The 25,916-nt window shown below is 39.5% G+C and overlaps 1 protein-coding gene across 3 annotated transcripts in view; it reads right to left on the reverse strand.

Annotated features, from left to right (window-relative positions):
- chka (choline kinase alpha) overlaps positions 1 to 25,916 on the reverse strand; it is a 61,735-nt gene that overhangs the window by 24,707 nt on the left and 11,112 nt on the right. For all 3 annotated transcript variants that reach the window (XM_060838895.1, XM_060838896.1, XM_060838894.1), the window contains one exon: positions 16,095 to 16,151. In XM_060838895.1, coding sequence (XP_060694878.1) covers positions 16,095 to 16,151 — 57 coding nt within the window. The remainder of the gene's footprint in view (positions 1 to 16,094; positions 16,152 to 25,916) is intronic.

Consider the following 25,916-nt stretch of genomic DNA (forward strand, 5'->3'; position numbering starts at 1 on the left):
AAAAGACAATGGATGGGTCTATCACCTAACAGAGACAGAAAGCAACAGATAGCAGCCATCTTATATTGTGTTCTAAGATACAGTTCTCAACAGGGAGATGGATCAAGGCAAACCAACTTAAGGACTCCTATACTAAATCATGCTTGGAGATGATGGAATAGTAATATCACTTTACTAAGTAGTCATCCAGATCAACAGGCTAATGGGGGCTTAGTTTCAAATCACACCACAGCAGGTAGAATCTAGGATTCAAAGGAAAATCTACAATAAAAAAACTAGCCTAATGGCTAGCCAATTTGTCAATTGTAAAAACCCATCTAATTCACTAATGTATTTCTAGCAAAGGGATTTTGTTATCCTTACTAGTCTGGCCTACTTGACACCAAAGCCACAGCAAATTTGCTTGACTGTTAACTGCCCTCTGTATTGCACAGACTTAAAAAGGAATAGAAGAGCTACTTGCAGTGGCATAAAAATTTCCAGCAAAATGTTTTTCCTACTGACTCCGTGGTGGTGGCCTGAAGTCTGACTACTCACTCACTACTAAGGATCCAGTGTAATAGGAGGTGCAAACCTGTAGTAACTTTCACAGGCAACTACATAACTACCCACGTTTTAGCTCCTGTCTTTCAAAGCAGGTTCCAGAAAACAACATCACTGTCACCTTGTTTTTCAGTGGTAGCTAGCTCATGTGCTAGCATTGGAATTGCTGCTTCCTAGCCATCAGATACTTACAAAGCTAACATTTGTCTTAACTTTTCCATTTCCATATATTATAGCCGTGAGTATGAGAAATGGAATGCCAAAACTTGCACTCGTTTAGGTTGATAGCTAATGGCAGCAGCAACTCAGTCTGCAGTTTTGAACAAAGGGAGTCTTGTCTTGCAAAACTTCAGCAACAGTTGATACAACTGCACTGAAACTAAATGCAGGACATCTGTGTGGCAGGTTTAAAAAAATGTAACCTCAAATCCACATTCTGATCCATCCCTTTTGACCTTTCAACTCTTTGCTTAGCAACAATCTACCTGTGCCTTAAAAATATTTGGCTCTGCTTCTACCATCTTTTCAGAGAGTTCCAAAGACTCGTGCAAATCAAAACAAAAATCTCATTTTAAATGGATGACTGGTATCTGAAACAGCTCTAGATTCTCAAAGAGGAAAAATCCTCTGACATCTCGTCAAGTTTTCTCAATCATCTGGTAAGTGGAACACAATCTGCAAGTTATTTAAAAATTTAATGCAGTATAATTAGACAAAAATTCCATTTCATCTAATCTCAAACTCAGTGACAATTTTAAAGTGTGCAACCTAATTTCCATTTTCAGCAAGCATTAACTTTACCTGCAATGTTTTCTTTAACAATATTCTACAATGTCCATTATTGACATTGCATTCTCATACACAGTCAGATATTTATTTGAGAGAGAAAAAAAAGTGTCCTAACAATAAAGGCACAGCAGGGAATGCCTGGAACCATGCAAATGAAATGGCACAATGCCACATTCTGAAAGTCTAATCCAAATTACGTGCTAAAAATCTTGTGTATGCAATGACATTATTGGAAACAACTCAAAAAGGTTAAAACTGGGAATTGTATTACTAACAACTGTTGAATGATTAAATATCACCAACAAAACATTAATTCTTTTCCAATAATTTTCAGCATTCCATTTTAAAAATCCATTGAACTATGCTTACCTCTTTGCATGTGGTCTACCCACACTTTTTCCACTATGGTTCAATGGAGCAGACTAAATGAAATTCCAAGCAAACACTATTCGTTTCCCAGCTTTGCGCAAGCAAATTGGACCTGAACTGCTCCACTGATTGTACCCTGAAGCTTTTAATTTTTTAAACTCATTTTTAATTTAAATAATTCCAGTTTTTAATCCTAGTCATAACATGATTTAGTTTCAAAGTTACAGTATATAGTATGGACACATTCTAAAGATATTTCTGAATTCCAACATCTGCTGCCAAGGTTTGAATCTGCCCTTATTGAAAAATACAATTAAAACACAGTGAGCACATTGGGTTTGATCTAATTAAACCTTAGGCATAATTCCAGCAATTTTAGTGCAAAAAGCATTACAATTGATCCAGTTTTATAACTGTCAGTCCAAACCTGTCGTAACAATTCAGACCTAGTCAGTTTCTAATAAAGGCATGCGTTTTTCAGTGTAATCCATGGCTAGACAATTTTTGATCAAAGCTAGCTTAAGAAAATTAATGGAAGTCTTTTGCAGTTTTCTTTACCTCAACATTCTTGCAGGAAGCTAAATTATGACAGGAATGGCACAAACATGCAGAATATGCATATTTCACGTTTGAAGGGTTTTTGTGCAGTCTGAATTTTCAATGTCAACATAATGAAAAGACAGATATTGAAACAATAACAATTGATGATACTAAAATCCACGAGTTTCGAATTCTGTTCAACCAGTCAGTTCTGCTGTAACATGTTGTAGTTCCATTCTCTTCAATTCCATATTAAGAAAATCACGTAGGGGGCTAGAATTGCTTGATCAATACATACTTGAAAACTTCACACTTTACAAACAGTGTCCCCAATTCATCTATTGTGTGTTATAGCAATTTGTGGTACGAAATGCACCTTCTAGCAGAACAACCGGCATTATAAATCCTACTAAGTTACCATAATACTACTTTCAGAAACCAGACTAACAGTAGAACATATTTAAATAGAGGACAATATACTATGATTACAATGCAGTGCAAAATGCAGCACATTCTGGATCCCCAACTCAATCAGCTCAACCACAGAACAGATCAGTCTCTCTTACTGCAGAAAAGTAACTTACTTATATTGCATATTAATTGCTCACTGCAAAGATTACTACAAACTGATTAAATGAGACATCACAAGAGTGGAACTGTTGTCTCAAATTATTTAAACCTATCTGCTCTTAAAACACAGCCTACTGTCCGAGAAGGGTTAGTGAATTTAACAAGGTAGGGAAATACAAGACAATACTCCATTTTATTAACCTAATTTACACTTTCCCACAAGCTGAAAGTGCACTTCCCACTTCAAACAAAGCAATGGTGATTCAGACCATTAATTCTACTAGCAGTATAATCCTGGTTATCACAGTGTTTCTTTCAGAAAAGAGACTAACATCAGGACCTTACTTTAAATAGAATGCAGTGAAAAAATGTAGTGCATCCAGAATCCCTGACTCAATTAGCAAAACCACAGAATTCATCTCGGATACATGCAAGTACATTGATAATTATGGGACAATTACAATTCTCCCTGGATAAAGTTGACTACAGCAGGATGAATAGTCCTTAGAGGCAGGAACTTAGTAGTTTTTGGGTCCCAGGTCCACCTCCAGTGAGATAGTACAGCTACTTCCATCAGAGTTAGGGCTCCCAGACTCAAAATACAATGAGGGAGAACACACTAGTATGCGAAGTGGAGTACTCCACTATTGTGAATGGCATTTGGAGGAAGCACTGAGTGGCAGCGTTAACACTATACTCTGACAGCTGCATTGAAATGTTCATCACCTAAAGTGGCTCAGCAGTACCATTCCTGACCAAAATGGTCGATTGTAAAAGATCATAACTGTTAGACTAGGTCTGAGGCAGGCATTGAACCAATCGGGAAAAGCAGACTTGGCTATATCCTCACCAATCTGTTACACACATACCTGTCCATGACAGCATCAGTAAGAATGAGGATTGTGCTGTTTGTGAAGTCCTAACTTCATACAAAGAACACCCTCCATGTTGTGTGGCACTGTGTTAAATGAAACTGACTTCAAACATATCTAGCAGAGGACTGGCATTCATGAGATATTGTGCTTCATTATCAGCAGAATTATACTCCTGTATAATCTGTAACCTCAATGCAGCAGATTCCCCCACTCGACCATTACCATCAACTCTGGTTCAAAGATTTGATCAAGATAGCCATCATTTCACAAGATGGCTTTTGTGGCTATTTTATATCATGCACACAATTCCAGCAGAAATCAATATCATTCCCTGGTGAAGACAGCAACATCTCCCAGCCTGCTGTCCAATGTTGCAGAAGGGAGATGATTTGACATTATGACAGTTACCACTTGCTGCCTCCAGTTGTGACACCTTGTGTTGAAGAAATGGCCTTACTCACTTGAACCTTGCCCTCTGAAGTATGCAACCATATGACAGCACATTGAGGATTGAGCACACGATACAGGAGCAAAATTAGGCTGTTCTACCAATCCTGGCTGATGTGTTTCTCCATCCCATTATCTCACTTTCTCCACATAATCTTTGATCCCCATACTAATCAAAAACATGAGCTGAATGTCACAGGAAGGTTAGACAACATTTGCATGCTGCTGCTTGTATTTGAAGAAATTGAGACGAGTTCATTGCATCTTCTGACTGCCAAATAATGCTCTGTAGTGCACAAGGGTTTCAGCATTACATTAGGTTACCTACAATGTGGAAACAGGCCCTTCCACCCAACATGTCCACACTGACCCTCCGAAGAACAACCCATCCTGACTAATGTACCTAATGCATTACAACAATCTAACATGGCCAATTCACTTTGGATTTGGGACTAAACCGGAGCACCCAGCGGAAACCATGCAGACACAGAATATGCAAACTCCACACAGACAGACAGTCACCCAAGGCTGGAATTGAACCCAGGTCCCTGGTGCTGAGGCAGCAGTGCTAACCACTGAGCCACCATGCCACCTTAGGTGAGCACACTGGCGCAGCAGTGTTAGGCGATATTAAAAAGGTGGACGCGCACAGTGCTTGTGATTGACAGAACATTGGGGCCAGAAGTTCAGATCAGAGTCAAATAGGATGCTGAGGTTGTGGATCTGATTGGAACTGGGAACAGAGTTACAAGAGTCAAGGACGACAATTTCAAACCTTCCAACAGCAGACAGAAATCTGTCTATTTCAGGTTTAGAGGTTCAGCAGTCTGAATGAGCATGAGCCTTATTTTCTGAGGCAAATATCTTGTAAGAATTTACTATTGATTCTACTTTTAATTTAACATTTAAGTATTGCAGGATAAATTACTGGTTTCAAATGCTTTATTGTGTAGACATGTTGGATGGAAGGGCCTGTTAATACACTTCAAAATTATCAAGTGTCAAAATCAAAACTTAGAGCAGATTTGACTCCAGATTTCAAGAAAGCACATTTAGAGTCAGAGACAGCATGGAAAGAGACCCTTTGGTCCAGCCCGTCCATGCCGACTGGATACCCCAACCCAATTAGTCCCACCAGCCAGCACCCAGCCCACATCCTTCCAAACCCTTCCTATTCATATACCCATCCAGATGCCTCTTAAATGTTGCAATTGTACCAGCCTCCACCACTTCCTCTGGCAGCTCATTCCATACACATACCACCCGCAGCATGAAAATGTTGTCCCTTTCGGTCTCATCTTTTCCCTCTCAACCTAAACCTATGCCCACTAGTTCTGAACTCCCCCACCCAGGGAAAAGACTTTATTTATCCTATTCATGCCCTCTAAGGTCACTTCTCAGCCTCTGACACTCCAGGGAAAACAGCCCCAGCCTGTTCAGCCTCTCCTTATAGCTCAGATCCTCCAACCCTGGCAACATCTTTGTAAATCTTTTCTGAACCCTTTCAAGTTTCACAACAAATTTCCAATAGGAGACGAGAACTGCTCGCAATATTCCAGCAGTGCCCTAACCAATGTCCTGTACAGCCTCAACATGACCTCCCAACTCCTGCACACAATACTTTGACGAATAAGGAAAGCATACCAAACACCACCTTCACTATTCTATCTCCATGCGACTCCACTTGCAAGGAGCTATGAACCTGCAATCCAAGGTCTTTGTTCAGCAACACTCCCTAGGACCTTACCATTCAGTGTATAAATCCTAAGATTTGCTTTCCCAAAATGCAGCACCTCGCATTTATTGGAATTAAACTCCATCTGCCACTTCTCAGCCCACTGGTCAAGATCCTGTTGTAATCGGTGGTAACCTTCGCTGTCCACTACACCTCCAATTTTGCTGTTATCTGCAAACTTACTAACTGTACAGCTTGTGCTCCAAATCATTTATGTAAATGACAAAGTAGAGGGCCCATCACTAATTCTTGTGGCACTCCACTGGTCACAGGCCTCTAGTCTGAAAAACAACCCTCCACCACCACCACCACCCTGTCGTCTTCTACCTTTGAACCAGTTCTGTATCCAAATGGCTAGCTCACTGTATTCCTCAAGATCTATCCTTGCTAACCAGTCTCCTATGGGGAACCTTGAATGCTTTACTGAAGGCCATATAGATCATATCTACCACTCTGCCCTCAATCCTTTGTTAATTCTTCAAAAATCTCAATCAAGTTTGAGAGACATGATTTCCCACGCATAAAGCCATGTTGACTATCCCAAATCAGACCGTGTCTTTCCAAATACATGTACATCCTGTCCCTCAGGATTCCCTCCATCAACTTGCCCACCACTGAGGTCAGGCTCTCCAGTCTATAATTCCCTGGCTTGTCTTTACTGCTCTTCTTAAACAGTGGCAACACATTTGCCAACGTCCAGTCGTCCAGCACCTCACCTGTGACTATCAATGATACAAATATCTCAGCAAGAGGCCCAGCAATCACTTCTCTAGCTTCCCAGAGAGCTAGAGGGTACACCTGATCAGGTCCTGGGGATTTATCCACCTTTATGCGTTTCAAGACATCCAGCACTTCTTCCTCCGTAATATGGATATGTTAAGGTGGACTATCTATTTCCCTACAGTCTACTTCTTCCATATCCTTTTCCACAGTAAATACTGATGCAAAATACTCATTTAGTATCCCTCCATTTTCTGCAGCTCCACATCTGATCTTTGAGGAGCTCTATTCTCCTCTTAGTTATCCTTTTGTCCTTAATATATTTGTAAAAGCCCTTTGGATTCTCCTCTATTTGCCAAATCTCTCATGTTCCCTTTTTGCCCACCTGATTTCCCTCTTAAGTATACTCCTACTTTTTTTATACTCAAAGGATTCACTCGATCTATCTTGTCTACAACTGACATATGCTTCTTTTTCTTCACCAAACCCTCAATTATTTTTTAAGTCATCTAGCATTCCCTATACCTACCAGCCTTCCCTTTCACCCTGAAAATATACTTACTCTGAATTCTAGTTCTCATTTCTGAAGGCTTCCCATTTATCAGCCATCCCTTTACCTGCGAAGTCAGCTTTTGAAAGTTCTTGCCCAGTCAAAATTGGCCTTTCTCCAATTTAGAACTTCAACTTTTAGATCTGGTCTATCCTTTTCCATCACTATTTTAAAACTAATAGAATTATGGTTGCTGACCCCAAAGCGTTCCCCCATTGACACCTCAGTCACCTGCCCTGCCTTATTTCCCAAGAGTAGGTCACGTTTTGCACCTTCTCTAGTAGGTACTTCCACATACTGAATTAGAAAATGTTCTTGTACACACAAATTCCTCACCTTCTAAACCCTTAACACTATGGCAGTCCCAGTCTATGTTTGGAAAGTTAAAATCCACCACCATAACCACCCTATTATTCTTACAGATAACGGAGATCTCCCGACAAGTTTGTTTCTCAATTTCCATCTGACTATTAGGGGGGTCTATAATACAATCCCAATAAGGTGACCAGCCCTTTCTTATTTCTCAGCTCTACCCAAGTAACTTCCCCAGATTTAGTTCTGGGAATATCCTCCCTCAGCACAGCTGTAATGCTCTCCCTTATCAAAAAGGCTGCTCCCCCTGCTCTCTTGCCTCCCTTTCTATTGTATCCTGGAACATTAAGCTGCCAGTCCTGCCCAACCTTGAGCCATATTTCTGTAACTGCTATGACATCCCAGTCCCATGTTCCTAATCATGCCCTGAGTTAATCGGTCTTCCCTGTTAGGCCTCTTGCATTGAAATAATGCAGTTTAATTTAATTAGTCCTACTTTGTCCCTGCCTGCCCTGATTGTTCAACTCCCGTCTGTTCTCAACCGTACCAGTCTCAGATTGATCTCTTTACTTACTATCGCCCTGGGTCCCACCACCGCCCCACCTTACCAGTTTAAATCCTCCCAAGCAGCTCTAGCATATCTCCCTACCAGTATATTAGTCCCCTTCCAATTTAAGGCACAAACCATCCTTGTACAGGTCACTTCTACCCCAAAACAGATTCCAATGGTCCAAAAATGTGAATCCTACTCCCATGCACCAGGTCCTCAGCCATGCATTCATCTCTCCTCCTAGTCCTGCCCTCACTAGCTCGTAGCACTGGGAGTAATCCAGATATTACTACTCGAGGACCTCCTTTTTAAATTCCTGCCTAACTCTCTTATCTCCCTTCAGAGTCTCAACCTTTTCCCTTCCTATATCGTTGGTTCCACTGTGGAGCGTGACCTCTTCCTGGCCCCTCCCCCCATGAGAAAAGTCTGCAGCCTCAGACATCCTTGATCCTGGCACCAGGGAAGCAATACACCATTCTGATTTTTTGCTGATGGCCACAGAAACATCTGTCTGTACCTCTGACTAGAGAGTACTCCAACACAACTGATCTCTTGGAACCCGACGTACCCCTCATTGCATTAAAGCCAGGTTCAATATCAGAAACTTGGCTGTTCGAGCTACAATCCCCTGAGGATCCATCACCCCCTACATTTTCCAAAACAGCATGCTTGTTTGAAATGGTTTATAGAACATATCTGATTGAAGGTATTTTTGTAATGGTTTATGTTGATCACAGCAAAATGCTTCCGCAATTTTAAACACTGGTTGGTTATTGAAGTTAGAAAGGTCACAATTTCACATCTCACTGCACTCCCACTGTAACCACTTCCTTTTACACAACATGCACAAAGCCATGGGGTTTCAGCTTTTGTAGAAAAGCAAACTTAATTGTTTCAAATCACCAATAAAAATCATGAATTCAATGCACCAAAGTATTTTTATTTATTCAATGCACTTGAAACAATAAACTTAGCCACAAGCCTTTATCCAGGAATACGCTCCAGTCGTACATTGCTTTGTGGACTGCCAGCTTTGCAGTTTGCTAGATCAGCTATTTCAAAATTGCCAGCCTTTGACTTTTGTTTCAAAAAAGATTAGCATTAAGAACAACGCTGACTGGAACGGTGGATTAAACCAACGGCACTAGCAGGATCAACCTTATTAATGACAGCTTTTGATTTTCTTTAAATCAGGCACAGAAACAATTAAACCAATATTCTGCATCACAGACATGGTTGCAGGGGGTTCAGGACTGGCAGTTAAACATCCAAGGATTTACAACTTATTGAAAAGACAGGGAGGTGGGCAGAATGGCCTTGGTAGTTAAGAACAAAATTAAATCTATGGCACTGAATGACATAGGGTTGGATGATGTGGAGTCTGTGTGTGGAATTGAGGAACCACAAAGGCAAAAAACCATAATGGGAGTTATGTACAGACCTCCTAACAGTGGTCAGGACCAGGGGCGCAACATGTTCCAGGAAATAGAGAAGGCATGTGAGAAAGGCAAGGTCACTGTGATCATGGGGGACTTCAATATGCGGGTGGACTGGGTAAATAATGTTGCCAGTGGATCCAAAGAAAGGGAATTCTTGGAATGCTTACAGGATAGCTTTTTGGAACAGCTGGTCATGGAGCCCACAAGGGAGGAGACTATTTTGGACCGACTGCTGTGTAATGAACCAGACTTTATAAAAGATCTTAAAGTAAGGGAAAACTTAGGAAGCAACAATCATAATATGGTAGAGTTCAGTCTGTAGTTTGAAAGAGAGAAGGCAAAATCGAACGTAATGGTGTTACAGTTAAATAAAAGGTAATTGAGGGCATGAGAGGGGAACTGACAAAAAGCGACTGGAAGCAGAGCGTAGCAGGGAAGACAGTAGAGCAAAAATGGCATGAGTTTGTGGGTATAGTCGAGGACACTGTACAGAGGTCCATCCCCAAGAAAAGATTATCCGGGGAGGGATTAGACAGCCATGGCTGACAAAGGAAGTCAGGAAATGTATCATAGAAAAACAGATCTTATAAAAGTGGCCAAGAGCACTGGGAAATCAGAAGATTGGGAAGGCTATAAAAACAGAGGATAACAAAGAAATAAGGAAGGAGAGGATTAAATATGAAATAGCCAGTAATATTAGAAATGATAGTAAAAGTTTCTTTCAATACATTAGAAACAAACGACAGGCAAAAGTAGACATTGAGCCACTTCAAACTGATGCTGGAAGCCTAGTGATGGGAGATAAGTACTTTGCGTCAGTCTTCACAGTGGAAGACAAGAGTAATATCCCAACAATTAAAGGGAGTCAGGGGGCTGAGTTGAGTATGGTTGCCATTACAAAAGAGATTACTTAGTGTGAAAACTGGCCCTTCAGCCCAATAAGTCCACACCGACCCGCCGAAGCACAACCCACCCAGACCCATTCCCTTACATTTATCCCTGCCCCTAACACTACGGGCAATTTAGCATGGTCAATTCACTTAACCTGCACACTTTTGGACTCTGGGAGGAAACTGGAGCACCCGGAGGAAACCCACACAGACATGGGGAAAACGTGCAAACTCCACAGTCACCTGAAGCAAGAATTGAACCTGGGTCTCTGGTGCTGAGAGGCAGCAGTGCTAACCACTGTGCCGCCCACGATAGTGCGAGAAAAGCTAAAAAAGGTCTTAAAAGGAACAAATGTCCTGGCCCCGATGGGCTATATCCTAGAGTTCTGGGTGAGGTAGCTGAGGAAATAGCAGAGGCATTGGTTGAGATCTTTCAAAGGTCACTGGAGTCAGGGAAAGTCCTGGATGATTGGAAGACCGCTGTTGTAACCCCGTTGTTCAAGAAAGGATCAAAACAAAAGATGGAAAATTATAGGCCAATTAGCCTAACCTCAGTTGGTTGGTAAAATTCTAGAATCCATCGTTAAGGATGAGGTTTCTAAATTCTTGGAAGAGCAGGGTCAGATTAGAACAAATCAACATGGATTTAGTAAGGAGAGGTCGTGCCTGACAAACCTGTTAGAATTCTTTGAAGAGGTAACAAGTAGGTTAGACCAGGGAAAGCCAGTGGATGTGGTCTATCTAGTCTTCCAAAAGGCCTTTGATAAGGTGCCACTCGGGAGACTGCTGAGTAAGGTGAGGGCCCATGGTGTTTGCAGTGAGCTACTGGCATGGATTGAGGATTGGCTGTCTGACAGAAGGCAGAGAGTTGGGATAAAAGGTTCTTTTTCGGAATGGCAGCTGGTGACAAGCGGGGTCCTGCAGGGTTCAGTGTTGGGGCCACAGATGTTCTCGTTATATATTAATGATATGGATGAAGGGACTGGGGACATTCTAACGAAGTTTGCCGATGATACGAAGTTAGGTGGACAGGCAGGTAGTACTGAGGAAGTGGGGAGGCTACAGAAGGATCTAGACAGTTTGGGAGAGTGATCCAGGTAATGGCTGATGAAGTTCAATTGAGCAAATGCAAGGTCTTGCACTTTGGCAAAAAGAATACAAGTATGGACTACTTTCTAAATGGTGAGAAAATTCATAAAGCCAAAGTACAAAGGGATCTGGGAGTGCTAGTCGAGGAGTCTCTAAAGGTAACATGTAGGTTGAATCCGTGATTAAGAAAGCGAATGCAATGTTGTCATTTATCTCAAGAGGGTTGGAATATAAAAGCAGCGATGTGCTGAGACTTTATGAAGTTCTGGTTAGGCCCCATTTGGAGTATTGTGTCCAGTTTTGGGCCCCACACCTCAGGAGGGACATACGGATGATGCCTGGAATGGTAGGTCTAAAATATGAGGAACGGCTGATGATCCTGGGATTGTACTCATTGGAGTTTAGAAGGTTAAGGGGAGATCTAATAGAAACTTAGAAGATAACATGGCTTGGAAAGGGTGGACGCTAGCAAATTGTTTCCGATAGGCGAGGAGACTAGGACCCATGGACACAGCCTTAGAATTAGAGGGGTAAATTCAGAACAAAAATGCAGAGACATTTCTTCAGCCAGAGAGTGGTGGGCCTGTGGAATTCATTGCCACGGAGTGCAGTGGAGGCCGGGACGCTAAAATGTCTTCAAGAATTTATCAATCTCTGCCTTGATGTCACAAGGAATTAAGGGCTATGGGGAGAATGCGGGTAAGTGGAGTTGAAATGCCCATCAGCCATGATTAAATGGCAGAGTGGACTCAATGGGCCGAATAGCCTTATTTCCACTCCTGTGTCTTATGGTCTTAAACCTTAAAAACTGAATAAAATATAGCAAATGGAAGCACATTCAGTAACAGGTGTTTAAATATTTTATAGAAATAGTCAAAAAAATGTAAAGACCATGAAGTAAAATTGGCACCTCTCACCAAACATGAATGAGCATCAATTAATAAAACCAAACCTTATTTGCATCAACAGGATTTTCTGCTGCTGTCAGAGTGTCTAAGAGACTACGGTACCACTGCCTGAAGAAATAATGAGGACCAAGGGCAGCTCCTGTCTTTAGAAACTTCGAGATTGTGTTACTTCACCAGTTCTAATGTATTCCTCTTTATTTATTCACAGGATGTGGCCATCACTGGCTAGGCCAGCATTCATTGTCCATCCCCCATTTCCAAGAGGGCTGTTAAGAGTTAACACTGTTGTTCTTGAGTCACGTGTAGGGTTGAGGATGGTAGATTTCCTTTGTAAAGGACATCAGAATGTTTTTCCTGACAAAATGATTTCATGACCTTTACTTCCCATCTTGGACCTTTAATTCCAGATTTTTAGTGCATTCAAATTCCAGCAACCATGGTGGGATGCAAACTAGAACATGACCTGCAACTCTGGAATAGTCTACCCTCTGAGCAATTAGGAATGGGCAATAAATGCTGAGTAGCCAGTGCCACCCACATCCCATAAATGAATAAAAACTTCCACTTTCCCTCTGAAATTGGTGCTTAATGAGGGGTATTTCCTGAGGAAATTTATTCCACAATCTCAGATAAAACACAGCATTTGTTAAGATTCTACTGCTCGGTCCCAAAAATATGCCTTAACATTTGCTATTTTCAATTTTATAATTGCAAGAGTCACCAATCTGTGGTTGCTCCAAGTGAGATTGTAAATTTAGTGCAAATTCAGTTTAATTTATGCTGGTACACCAATGGCCACTAGGAATGGAGACTATGCAGCATGTTTCACTAAATCCCCTTTGGTCAAAGATAAAAGCCCAATTTCAATACTTTCAAAAGTATAATTACCACTACTGTAACACAACATCCAAGGGCACTTCACTGGAGCATTATCAAACAGTTCCAGCAAAAGCTGGCTAAGGCACAGCCAGACTTGGTGATGCAGAGATGATAGTAGGTGATAGCATAGACAGGTGATGCAAAGTTGAGTTGCCAAGCAAAACAGCAAAATTAAGAGGAGCCTGGTTCAGCCTCAAATAGCTACTACAAAGAGTGATGAAGTCACAGGCTGGATCAAAAATCATGGTGGTGACTGAAGACACAACATTTAATGTTATCTTAATATACAGTTAGGAAAACATTTTTTACTCCCAGTACTGGAAGCCAGATAAGCATGTAGACATGGTGAGGTACAGCTCAACAACACTTAGAATCTGTTGAGTCTGAGTCAATCGCTGTTAACACATCACAGGACACTCCACATCCAGGTGGAAACAAGGACTGCAGATGCTGGAAACCAGAGTTGCGATTAGTGTGGTGCTGGAAATGTACAGCAGGTCAGACAGCATCCAAGGTGCAGGAAAATCAACATTTAGGGCAAAAGCCCCTCATCAGGAATAGAGGCAAGGAATCTAGAGGGTGGAGAGATAAATGAGAGTGGGAAGAAAGTAGCAAAGAGTAAAATAGATGAATGGAGGTGATAGGTCAGAAAGGAGGCACTACTCTAACCTAGACTCTGGTTTCCAGCATCAGCAGTCCTTGTTTTTAACCCTACTGTGAATCCTCTTGCAAGGTTGCCTGCCATGAAGTTTTCTTCCCCCCTCTACAAAAATTTGAGCGAGTCTCTCTCACTGCAACCCCCAGCTCATCTCCTCTGCCTTCAAGCTCTTCAGCCACGTCCCGAAACAGACTCGCTACCACAGCCACATTTGCTTTCTCCCTCACCACCTGACGCCTGGAAGAGGAACTCATCTTCCGCCTTAGAACACTTCAACTCCATGGCACCAATGTGGATTTCATCAGTTTTCTCATTTCCCCTTCCCCACCCCCCCCCCCCCCCCCCCCCCCCCCCCCCCCCCCCCCCCCCCCCCCGCCACCCCACCCCAGCCTTCCAGCTCAGCACCACCCTTATGACCTGTCCTACCTGCCTATCTTCCTTTCCACCTATCCGCTCTACCCTCCTCTCTGACCTATCACCTCCATCCCCACCCCCATTCACCCACTGTACTCTTTGCTACCTTCCCTCCCTACCCCCCTCATTTCTCTCCACTCTAGGCTCCCTGCCTCTATTCCTGGTAAAGGGTTTTGCCAGAAATGTCGATTTTCCTGCTCCTCAGATGCTGCCTGACCTGCTGTGCTTTTCCAACATCACTCTAATCCACATTCCACATCCAGGTAGTTGCAGTACTGTGTCCAAGATTGGGACCATTGAGTAAAATGAAGTTATTTTAACAATTACAACTATCAAAATGCATTACTTTTCAAATTAATAATATAATTTTAATGTCTCTGCAAATTTTAGAGGCACAGCCAAGCAGTAGTAGGAAGCTGGTAGGTAAGCAAGCTAAATTTGGGGGGGGGAATTGTGTAAGCTGGCAACAAGTAGTGCTACAAAGACAATGACGACATCAGCAGCACAAAACATACCCATCAGTAGAATGGGTGTCCACTTTCTGCTCTCAGTATACATTATTGACATCAGCACTAGTGATTTCCTATGCCATTGCAGTGGCAAGAGATACTCCATTTTGTATAATGTCAATGACAGCAGCATGCAGATTAGTAGGAGGGATCAAAGATAGATTCCTGGGGAAACCAGAGGTAACTGCACGCAAGGAGATTAAACCCTTCCAAGCAATACTCTACTTGCAACTAGATAGGGAAGAATTGACCCAAGCAATCAAGGGATTGGTTATCATGATCTAATCATATGGCTTTCTTAATAAAAAATATGGCACTATGGCAAGCTTGGAATCTGACTGGTAAGATTTAACCATGGGCAGGGAAAGGCAGTTTGGATGCGGAAAGGGAGGTTGGAGATAAGTTAGAAATGTGCAAGGACTGAGGGATTAAACATTGATTATTGGATGCACAGTGCAATTATGGCAGACTTGAAGGGAATAAGACAAGTGTGAGAATTGTTAACATTAGCTGAATTAATACTATCGAATCACATCAAGTTCACTGATGACATTCAGCAGAAATGACAAGTCAGCATACAGAGATGAGGTGCAGCAGCTGGTGCAATGCTAACAACCTATCTCTGAATGTGGACAGAACTGAAGAGAGAGTTGTTGACTTCAGGAGTGCGCGGAGCAACCGCTCTGATGGACAACAGCTCCCTATGGAGATCGTGAAGAGCACCAAATGTCTTGGTGTCCACCCCTCTTCCCAAAGTTTCTTCCCCAAAGCCATCAGGCTGCTTAACACTATGATCAGACAACTTTCCATCTGAAATTCTTTGCCCCACTTCAGATTGCTGCTGGAACAAATGTCTTAGTCATCATTCTTTTATTACACGGTAAAGTGCATGTTTTGCACTTTATCCTGCCCTTTGTATCATGTAGTTTGTGCTGTCCATGTAGCACCTTGGTCCTGAAGGAATGCTATCTTGTTTTTACTGTATCAACTGTATATGGCAGAAATGACAAAAAAGCTATTATCTCTCTCTACTCCACCAAGTAGGCAAGTTGGGTGGTTAGCCAATAAGAATAGGCTCGACTGAGAAGGTGATGGCTCTCAGGAACAAGGTGAGCTCAGACAGGGCATGAAGGAACACAGGGAAGATACAGTTTAGAGTCAGTGAGACCCAGTGGGACAAAGGAAGAAAGAAATGTCAGAGACAGCCAAATACGTTTGACCACATGACCGTGTTTGGGGGTAGGGGAAAAAAAAAGAGCTTCCTTTGCAACCATGTTTAAAGACAGTTTCAAATCAAGACAAACTTACCCGAATATCAAAGCTGTCCTGGTTTGTCTGTTTGGACTCTCCTTTATTACACGTCATCTATCAACAAGACAGAAAGGCAACTCATCTTTAAAAAAAAAGTGTAAAACAAGACTACACTGTTTATATTAACTGCTCTTTTCCTTTTCCTTCCCAAAAACCACAAATAAAGTTACTGAAACTGATTGGAGATCCAAAATATAAATTCTCATGCTAGGGCACAAATACAATACTGTGCCATATTAAACATAACTAAGAGATCAGTTACTATAAATTTATTATTTACTACTAAAAAGTAGTGCCACTCAGGTTTAAACTGTGTCCTTCATTGGTAAAACATACTTTAACTCTTAGTATTCGACTATTTATGTTATAGTGAATGCTAACAGAATTCTATCAAAAGTGCAGCTTTGGCAAAATATAACACTGGTGCATGCACAGACATGGGTTGGGGGGAGGGGGGGTGGAGCACTATTCAAAACAAAAAAAGGTGTACAAACATAGGAACATTACAACAAGTTAGATTTTTTAAATTTCTACATCTACAAACGTAAAATAAAATTAGACAGCCAGATAAAATTCAAATGCAACAGCAAGATAGACAGGGAAATTACCTAAAGATAGATAAAATTTAAAGACAACTGCACAAGAGGGGGTGGGAACCATACTTATAACATACAGTTTTTGTATGGATTAGTCTGATTTTCTAAAAAAAAATTAAGGGAAACAACTTGTATTTCATGAATTTTTCTTCAAATGCTCAGAGAAAGAGGAAACTTTTTTGTAAATATATTTTAATGAAGGCAGTTGAGATTTATTCATACACGAGTGGAATGCTAGAAAACCATCTCTTAATTCAACACTTCACGACAACGTTAGGTTGCAACATAAATTGAGACGATTAAGATGGGTGCAAAATATTGAGATGGCAGCATTGAGTTAATTTATATAATTACTCCAATTGTAAGTAGCAGTTACTTACAGATGCCTTTGACCTCAAGCAACAGATTTGTGTAATTAGAAAGGCATTAAAATGCAACATTAACAAACATTTATGGTTAATATTTTGCCAAACCTTCAGCACTATTGAAATTTAGACTGTTGTTTTTCCAGTACATTTAATCTATGTACTCATCAACTGTACATATAAATTGATAATGTTTTCCGATGTTTGTCTTTTCCCTAGATGGCACAACTTTTTACTCAAATCTTGAATTCATACATTCTTCTCTTTGCTTACAATTGATCATTTTTCTCCAATGTTTTACGACTTCACATTATTCTGACTGAGGGCAATCAAGCACCCTGCTTCCAGGGACCTAACAATGCCACTCTTGGGTCAGCTGAAGGAACCATAGGAGAGCAACCCAGCAGATCTGCTCTCCAGTTTTATTCTGCCTTGAAGGAAATAATTTACTTTCATTTGGCAGTTTCCCTCTCTTGAGGCTGGGAAGCCACAAAAGCTAGGGACCAGTATCTCACCACACTATTTCTTTCTCCTTTAATAAGTCAAAGCATTCTGTAACACAGTCATTTGATTGAGGTTTCAAAGCAGAAAGGCATTTTTGTGTCAAGCCATTCCACATTGTCTGTTAACAAGCACATTCGAAAAACCATTACGCAAGCCAGAAGCCCAAGTAGAAATTACATCCAAAATAAAAAAACATTACAGTTGAGCAAATTTTACGTTGAACTTAAAGGTCCAATTTTAACAGACAAAAATTATAGTAGGATTTGTTTACAACTGCAGAAGGTGCTGCAACGTCAGAGCAGAGATCAGATACTGTACCGTGAATCGTGTATGTCACCTGGAAACCAGAGTGCTCTAGGCACGATCGCAAAGGCACGATCGCATGGGCAAGCCTGCAGCAAAGAACATATGCAAGTACAGCCAAGGTGGTATAGAACCCCACAACATACGCAACTCCACACAGACATTACGGCAATGCAGTATCACAAATTGAGATTTTTCTTCCACAACGATAGTTCAATAAGGTTTCATTTTACAAAATAGGTTATAAAAATCAATAAAATAACCAGTTGATTTTGCCTAGTCATATTTCATCTGGTCAAATTTTACTTCTGAGAAATGGCTCCATCACGTTAGATAAAGTTACTTGTTTTATTAAGAAGCTAGTCTCCAAGTCTTGATGGCTTCTTGGCAAATTAACTAAATTCAAGTTTTTTGAAAAGCATTGCTAACATAAAAAGCTGATGCAAGTAAGTGTGAACCAATTCTGGACATCGTGGAATTTATTTGAAAAAACATCCAATTTGTAATAATGTAAAATATTTACCATGTTGCCTGAAGAATTGCAGCCTGGTCGGGGTACTGTTCTTGTTAACATTTTGCCATTTTCTAAGCATGCTTATTTTCATTCCAATCCCCCAACCCAGCCCCCTTTTTATTTCTTGATTTTCAAAATAAGACAGTTCACTGCTACACACTGCAGTTGATTTGAATAATAGGTCATATGGTTCAAAAGGAGATAACACTACACTCCTATTTGGATGCGAAACATTTCCTGCAATTCTCACATTCACCAAATAGAAGCGAGGCAAGATTATGCTTTATCATGTTCCATAGCTTCTATTAGTTAAATATCTATAGAGAAAATTAATTTGTCAACTCAGTGTAACTTTTGGCCATCAGAAAACATTTAAAAACCTTACCAGTGACTTAGTTGGTCTATTCTACAAAGTTAACTTTTGTCCTGCACAAGCAGTGATTAGGTGATAATCCAGCAGTAGAATTTGAAATATTTGTTGTCACAAACATTGCAAGTTCCTTGGATTCCACACTTCAAACAAAAAGGTGGTGATTATGTTTTCAGATCTTCTCTCCTGCAAGTGTCTACAAACACTAAACACTCTGCTACCTTTGCCCAAATGGCCATTCACATGAACCATCTGTATGCTCAATGCTGGAATATTACAATTCGGGTAGGCTAGGCATCATCTAAACATCGAAATTAATATGTTTGCAGCTTAGAATAAGCTATGGTCAGAATCAGAAGCTGCGTGCAGTTTCCCCAATCCATTTCACAGGTGTAGTTCCCGTTTTTGGAAACCAGCTAACTATACAGAGATTTGGCATTGGACCAGTCATTTACTACAGACAAGGAAAACCTTTGAGCCATTGGGTAGCTTTGTTTTATTAACTGCAAAGTTATTTATCTGCACAAAATAACTAAGGGATGAAAATAAAGTTACCAATGGAGAGTTAACATACTGGAAACAAATTTCAATGGCCTCAGGAATGACATAACTCACTCACCCGTTGGCAATGTCCATTAAGTCCCAGCATACACCTCTTTCCCTTTCAGAAATGTTCTGCAAGTACTCAGCAAAGACTTTTTCATTCTAAACAAAGACTATGCACCAACTGCTTGTTGAAAATCCTCCAACTATCCTAGTTTTAGATAGTGGCAATTAAACTATACAGTAAAATTGATGACAACTGTGTATACTGTGTCAAGACCAGGATTTTTTTTTTAAAAAAGTGAAATATCATTTTGCTGACAAATCTAAATCTGATAAAAGGATCTGACTGTATGCTTCTCCAAATCTATCACATTTTATCTTTCAAGACAAACTAAAGGTGGCAAACCACACAGATTTATTCCTCATGCAAAATTAGAACATCCTACTCTACTAGAATCAGAAACATCATCATCTATCCAGTGTACAGCAGGAGGGATAGTTCTGTACAAATTTTATGCTTCCAAATGCTTTTTAATTAGCAGTCAAGGTTATAAACAAAGTTGTTGAGGAGAGCTAACAGTTTCAAAAATACATGTAACATTTATGTTGGGGCAACTCAATAATATTTAAGATTTATTTCATTTCAGCCAAAACAGTAAGTGAACTAAGCACAGCAAACAATAAAACTTTCACACTGAGGTTACCAATTTGTACTGTAGCATTTAAACAGTTTAAAATATCAGATTCACATTAATTTACATTTTTAGTCATTGGTTGAATGAATGTCACATGATATTACGACGACTTTTATCCCACTTTTTAAAATTTTGTATTAACCTTCAATACTATTGTTACTGGAAATATTGGAACTTCAAGTATTATTCAAAACCTACAAAAATCATGTACATGGAAAATTAAATATATTTAAAGTCATATTTGTTTATTAAACAGACTCTTACAAGCAGAGTTCAAATTCTACACAAGTCAGAGGCACATGCTTCTTCAACAATAAAATGTTATGTTCAAATGCAGTTCAGAATATTAACTTCACCTTACAAAGGGTTTCATCATTAATATTTTAAAATAAAAACAATTCCTATTCAATTTAAATAAAATTGAAATACTGCATTGAAGGTTAATTGGCATCTATAATCTCAACAGCATTTGAGTCATACAGTCAAGGAAGGCACCAGTTAAATCCCACATTTTGCTGTGTTAGTTAACCTAATCTTGAATGGCAATTAGCACAGTGTGCATGCAGTGATAGAGAGGCAGAAGCCAGTCAAGGAACCTGATCTTAATCATTATGAGGGGCATGGATAGGATAAATAGACAAAGTCTTTTCCCTGGGGTTGGAGAGTACAGAACTAGAGGGCATAGGTTTAAGGTGAGAGGGGAAAGATACAAGAGAAACCTAAGGGGCAACTTTTCCATGCAGAGGGTGGTACATGTATGGAATGAGCTGCCAGAGGAAGTGGTGGAGGCTGGTACAATTGCAACATTTAAAAGGCATTTGGATGGGTATATGAATAGGAAGGGTTTGGAGGGATATGGGCCGGGTGCTGGCAGGTGGGACTAGACTCAGTTGGGATATCTGGTCAGCATGGACGGGTTGGACTGAAGGGTCTGGTCCCTTGCTGTATATCTCTATGATGATGACACTACACAGAAATCCTCTTGGAACACCCACACTTGGAGATGAAGGTGCAAACCAATCAAAATCTGGAACATTAACTGTTTGTAGGTCTATCAGGCACAGGTTTGTAGGGGCACATTGATTTACCTCTGACACAATATTCCGGAATATGGGATGAAACACTGCATATTTGAAACTCCCTAATTCTGAAACCCAGCATTTAGTAATTTAACATTTGGGGTGACCTTCACATCACAAGTTACAGAAAGAAGAAAGACTTTCCAGTATAAAAGTTTTCATTATGAAAAGCAGTAAATGTAGTTAATACCTAATTTTAAGACTTCAACAATAAACTCTGCCTCCTCATTTACAATGCATATCAGATGGAATTAGTACTTCAATTTCAATTAGATTAGCAGGGGCATGAGAACCTGAATGTAAATTCAGAGAGAAAGAACTAAAGGTGGCAAAATATAAGGTGAAAGATTTGTGAGCAAAACATGGGAAGTCCAAGAAGCAACAGCCAGAAAATAGGTAACAAGGAATCCTTTGTCCTGCAAGGAGTCGTAAAACAGCTTCGACTGAATAAAGCAGTTAAACTGAGGCAACTAACAAATATCTTACAAAGGAGATTGTACAAAGTGGTTCAGTCATATCAAAAGAATGATAGGTTAACATTGATTTTTACAGGGGCTAAAAAAAAGCAGAATACAGTACTAGTTGATCAATCCGTTACAATTTTCAGGAGGAAGATATGCTAGAAGAAACAAAATGAGATCATACAAGAAAACAAAGGGAGTTAAGGTGAGGAACAAAGAGCAATCGCAGCTGAGTAAACTATTGACTCAATGCAGCCTGAGGAAGACAGAAAAACAGAATTCAAAAAACAAAGATTCAGAAAGATGCTTTTAGCAGGCATAACAAGAGTTGGGACAATTCTGGTGTTAGATTTAGGGAATGAAACTAGGAAAGGAAAGTACTTTGGTCCTGGTACCAGAGAGAGACAGTACAGTTATAGAAAAGGGTCACAATAGACCAGGAGAAAAAAAAAAAGTTTTCAGCAGAGGAAAGGATAATTTTACTAATCAGAGATGTGACCTCACAAAAATTGATTGGACATCACTTCAAGGTATCACTAGTGCCAGATCAGGGGAGGCATTCAAGGAGATACAAGGATCCCACAAAGAAATAGGGTAGAAATCCCAAATATATACTATTGTTAATGTTAACAGCTCTGGATAAAGGGATAAAAATGCTTGTGAAAGATACTCAAAGCTCAATATTGTACAAACTTGAGGACATTGTTTTCATTCCTTTAATTCCACTATTAAACTGCTGGATAAACCTAGCAGATCTGACAGCATGTGGAGATAGTTAAAGTCTAAAATGACTTCTTTGGAACAGAAGGGAAAAGGATAATTAAAAGTGTTATAATGCTGATAAATAACAATTACATATAACAGATGGTGAGGGTGCCCAGAGCAAAAGACAAAGGAAGTGCCAATGATGAGGAGCAAAGTGCCATCGAGGAGCAATAGGGCAACCTACTTGATCTTGACCTGCTCCTATTTCTTCTGTTCTCTTAATCCTAACCTTGTGCATCTGTTATATTCTCTGTTGCTGAATGATCTGTGCTCATTTTATTCCTTTAAGCATGCACCTCAATGAAGTTTGGACACAACAGGATATTCAACTCTTCTTCCAATGCTTCCCTCCATTCTCCTCCCCTAACCCCCTTCACTGATTACTTAGATTCACCAGCTCTGTAGTTGGCATGGATGCTCCGTGCTAGAGTCAAATTCCCTTGCCCTAGACAATGTGTAGCAAGGACCGATTCCCCACAGCAGAGGCATTAACTAAGCTGGCATGAACTAAAAGTTACTGGCAGAAGGATTGAAGGGTAACATTCTCATTCATAAGGAAATGTGGGTCATTGTCACTGCCTGAAAGTGGATAGGAGAAACACTCACGCTCACAAGTTGGATATGTACTTCATGGGCTAGAATGTAAAATGGGACAGACATAACTGGAAAGGAGCTTTAGGCTCTCTCCTCTTTTTGGCCAATGTAGATAAAATATGCTGAATACAAATTTATTGCAAAGTATGTGGCCAATGTATTTAACTAGTATCTTGCAGGCCCAGTTCACATAGGTTGCATCACTAAGACAGCCACCTAGTTTCCGATTTAGAGCTCTCTAAACACAGGAGCATTGAAAGAAAATATGGAAAAAGTATATGTATTCAAAAGAATCTGAATCCTACAAATCTTCAAATTCTGCAATAGATCAATTGAAAGAAATGTTCTCTTATACAGTTAGGACTGCAAGCATGCATAGGACGTGTCATGTCAGCACTTGTGCATTAAATTTTGATATGATTCAGACTTTGTACAATTTAAAAGCAAAGGTATACTGTAAAACACTTACTGAATCACTGTAGAGCATGCTATTGGAAATATTAGCATAAATTAGAATTTAGATCTGAATTTACAAAGCCTGGGCATGCTGACATTATTTTAGTATCAATATTTCATTTGATGACAACAAACATTAGCAAAACAGGAAAATGGGTTAACAAAATTAAAAGCTGAATATTCATTTGGAGTACTATTAATTTCAAAAGGCTAACTTTTGTGTTGATTCAATAACTGACTCAGATTTACTAAATTTAATTCCGTCCAATAACACTACTTCAGTAATTTTGTATCGGTTTCCCCTTTATACTAAGTCTATAAAGAAATTTATTACCCTTATGTCAGTTAACCAAGAAAACTTTTAAAAGCTTCCACAAATATGACAAGCATAACTCCATACCCACGAACCCAATGGTGTGAATTGTCAGTTAACCTTTCTGAACAGGACGCCCTCACTTTGACTAAAGGTAAAATTTCTGGCAGAGGAACTCTCCATACGCACTTCAAGTGCTTCTAACTGACTTGTTGGATGTGTTATTAGAGTACAGAATGCCATGGAAACCTATTTTGAGTTTCCCTCCTCACAATGTGTTGGTAGTACCCTTAATATACTGTCATCATGTTAGCTCCAGCTGCAAACTGGGGGTCCCAAGTTTTTGTATTAACCATTTTAATTCAGATCAAACTTAATTATATTCCTAAGTGTCCAGTTTTTTTTGGGAATATGCAAATTAATTTGAGCTCCAATAACAAAGTGATGCATAACAATCTCCCAATAAAGCTTCAGATTATAGCATATGATTGAAGAAGCAAAGAGAAACAGTCTTAGAAATTCTCTCACACATATCTGCTTCTCTCAGCAAGATTGGTCTAAATGGCAAACAGGAACTGTTTGGAACAGCTGAACTGCAATAGTCTTAAATTAAATTTTAGGGTCCAATATATAAAAAAAAAATCAATGCTTATTCAGCCATTTTTTTGTGCATGTGAAGAGACTGAACAAGTTAAACTTTCCCTGTAACATACCTCTTACTTTAAACACAAAATTCATATATATTGCTTGGAATGTCCTTGAAGGAAGTTAACAGCACATTTCTACGAAGATAAAAAATTAGTAATAGCAGTGGACAAGTAGAATGGATACTCTAATTGAAAATATGAAAATCTTTAAATTAGAAAGACAATACTTCACCTAACTCTCAATTTTAACAAAAATGTGATTTAAAAATAATTAGAAGCAAAACTAATACAGCAATAGAACAAAAAATTATTTCATACAAATCTTCACTTATAGATAATGCAGTGGAACAATGAATGCCTTCCAACCCCATATTTTAAAAAATTATGGATCTTAGAATTCAATTGTTTCCATTTTAAACTGTAACTTACATCAAGAACATGCTTTACATTTAGTTTCATAGTCTACTTTGTTCTTAGTGAACTGAATGAGGGACTGCTTAAAAGTCAGAATGAAAACTCTAGTCTATTTGTAAAATTCGTAGACAAGTGTCAACGAAGTAGCAATGGCAATTGTATTTAGTTTTTTTCAAACGGAGTCAGAAAATAAGAATGCCAGCAAAGACTAGCCACAACACCACTTATATAAAGCAGAGAACCAGTTGCTCAGTTTATTGTGTGTAACATATTTAGACATAGCACTATTGGATAACAAAAACAGTTTTTCGCCATGATAAATATATAGAACTCAGCTCTCAAAAATAAATATCTTAATCTAAGAACGTGATGAACTGCTAAACGGTTAGCAAACTGTTAATTACTTTTTGCCACTTTGCTGCACAGAACTCCCCTAAATATTACAATTTAGCTTCCATTACAGACAAATGAAAATAACATTGGTATATGGCAATGAAAATTTACAGATTCAATTGAAGGTTTCTGTAATTTTAAACTGTAATTAAAAAATATCAGTACGCTAACTTCCAAATTGAATCCAAGCAGTAGTGAATTTACAAATTTTAAATTAGCAAACTACTCAAATCTGGGTATTACACCCAAGGAAAAATACTGGCCATTGATACATGTGCAGCAGCATAAATTCACCACAATGGTATTGAAGTTAAAGGGTTAAACTACAAAAACAAGTTTCATAGATTAGACTGATGCCCATTTGATTATAACAGAATACAGGATCTATTTGGTATGTTTGAAGTAGTAACAAGATTCAATATGGAGGTAGAGTATAAAACTATGGGGCAAGCAAACAAGGGAGTAGAAGCTGAAAATTGGAGCTGTGCCATTTAGATAAGATTTGTACTGTCACTGTTATATAAACATTTAGCACTTTGATTTTTGCTAATTGATAAAGAAAAGTCACAAATTTACACTCACTCACACGTTTACTGGCTTACTAATAATCGAGGGAGCAGTATCAATATCAAAATTCTTCATGAACTGTGGGGAAAAATCATGTTAATTATTTTGAACATCCTAAAGATAACAGGATTGGAGGATGTAATTTTAAACCTCATGCAAATAAAATGTGGACTTGAACATTTAATATTGAAGCATTAAGATATTTCATTTGAATCTAAGTCACTTTAAAATGAAAAC

This window comes from Hemiscyllium ocellatum, chromosome 18 (genome assembly GCF_020745735.1).
Source record: "Hemiscyllium ocellatum isolate sHemOce1 chromosome 18, sHemOce1.pat.X.cur, whole genome shotgun sequence".
In the NCBI taxonomy this organism is placed as follows: Eukaryota; Metazoa; Chordata; class Chondrichthyes; order Orectolobiformes; family Hemiscylliidae; genus Hemiscyllium; species Hemiscyllium ocellatum.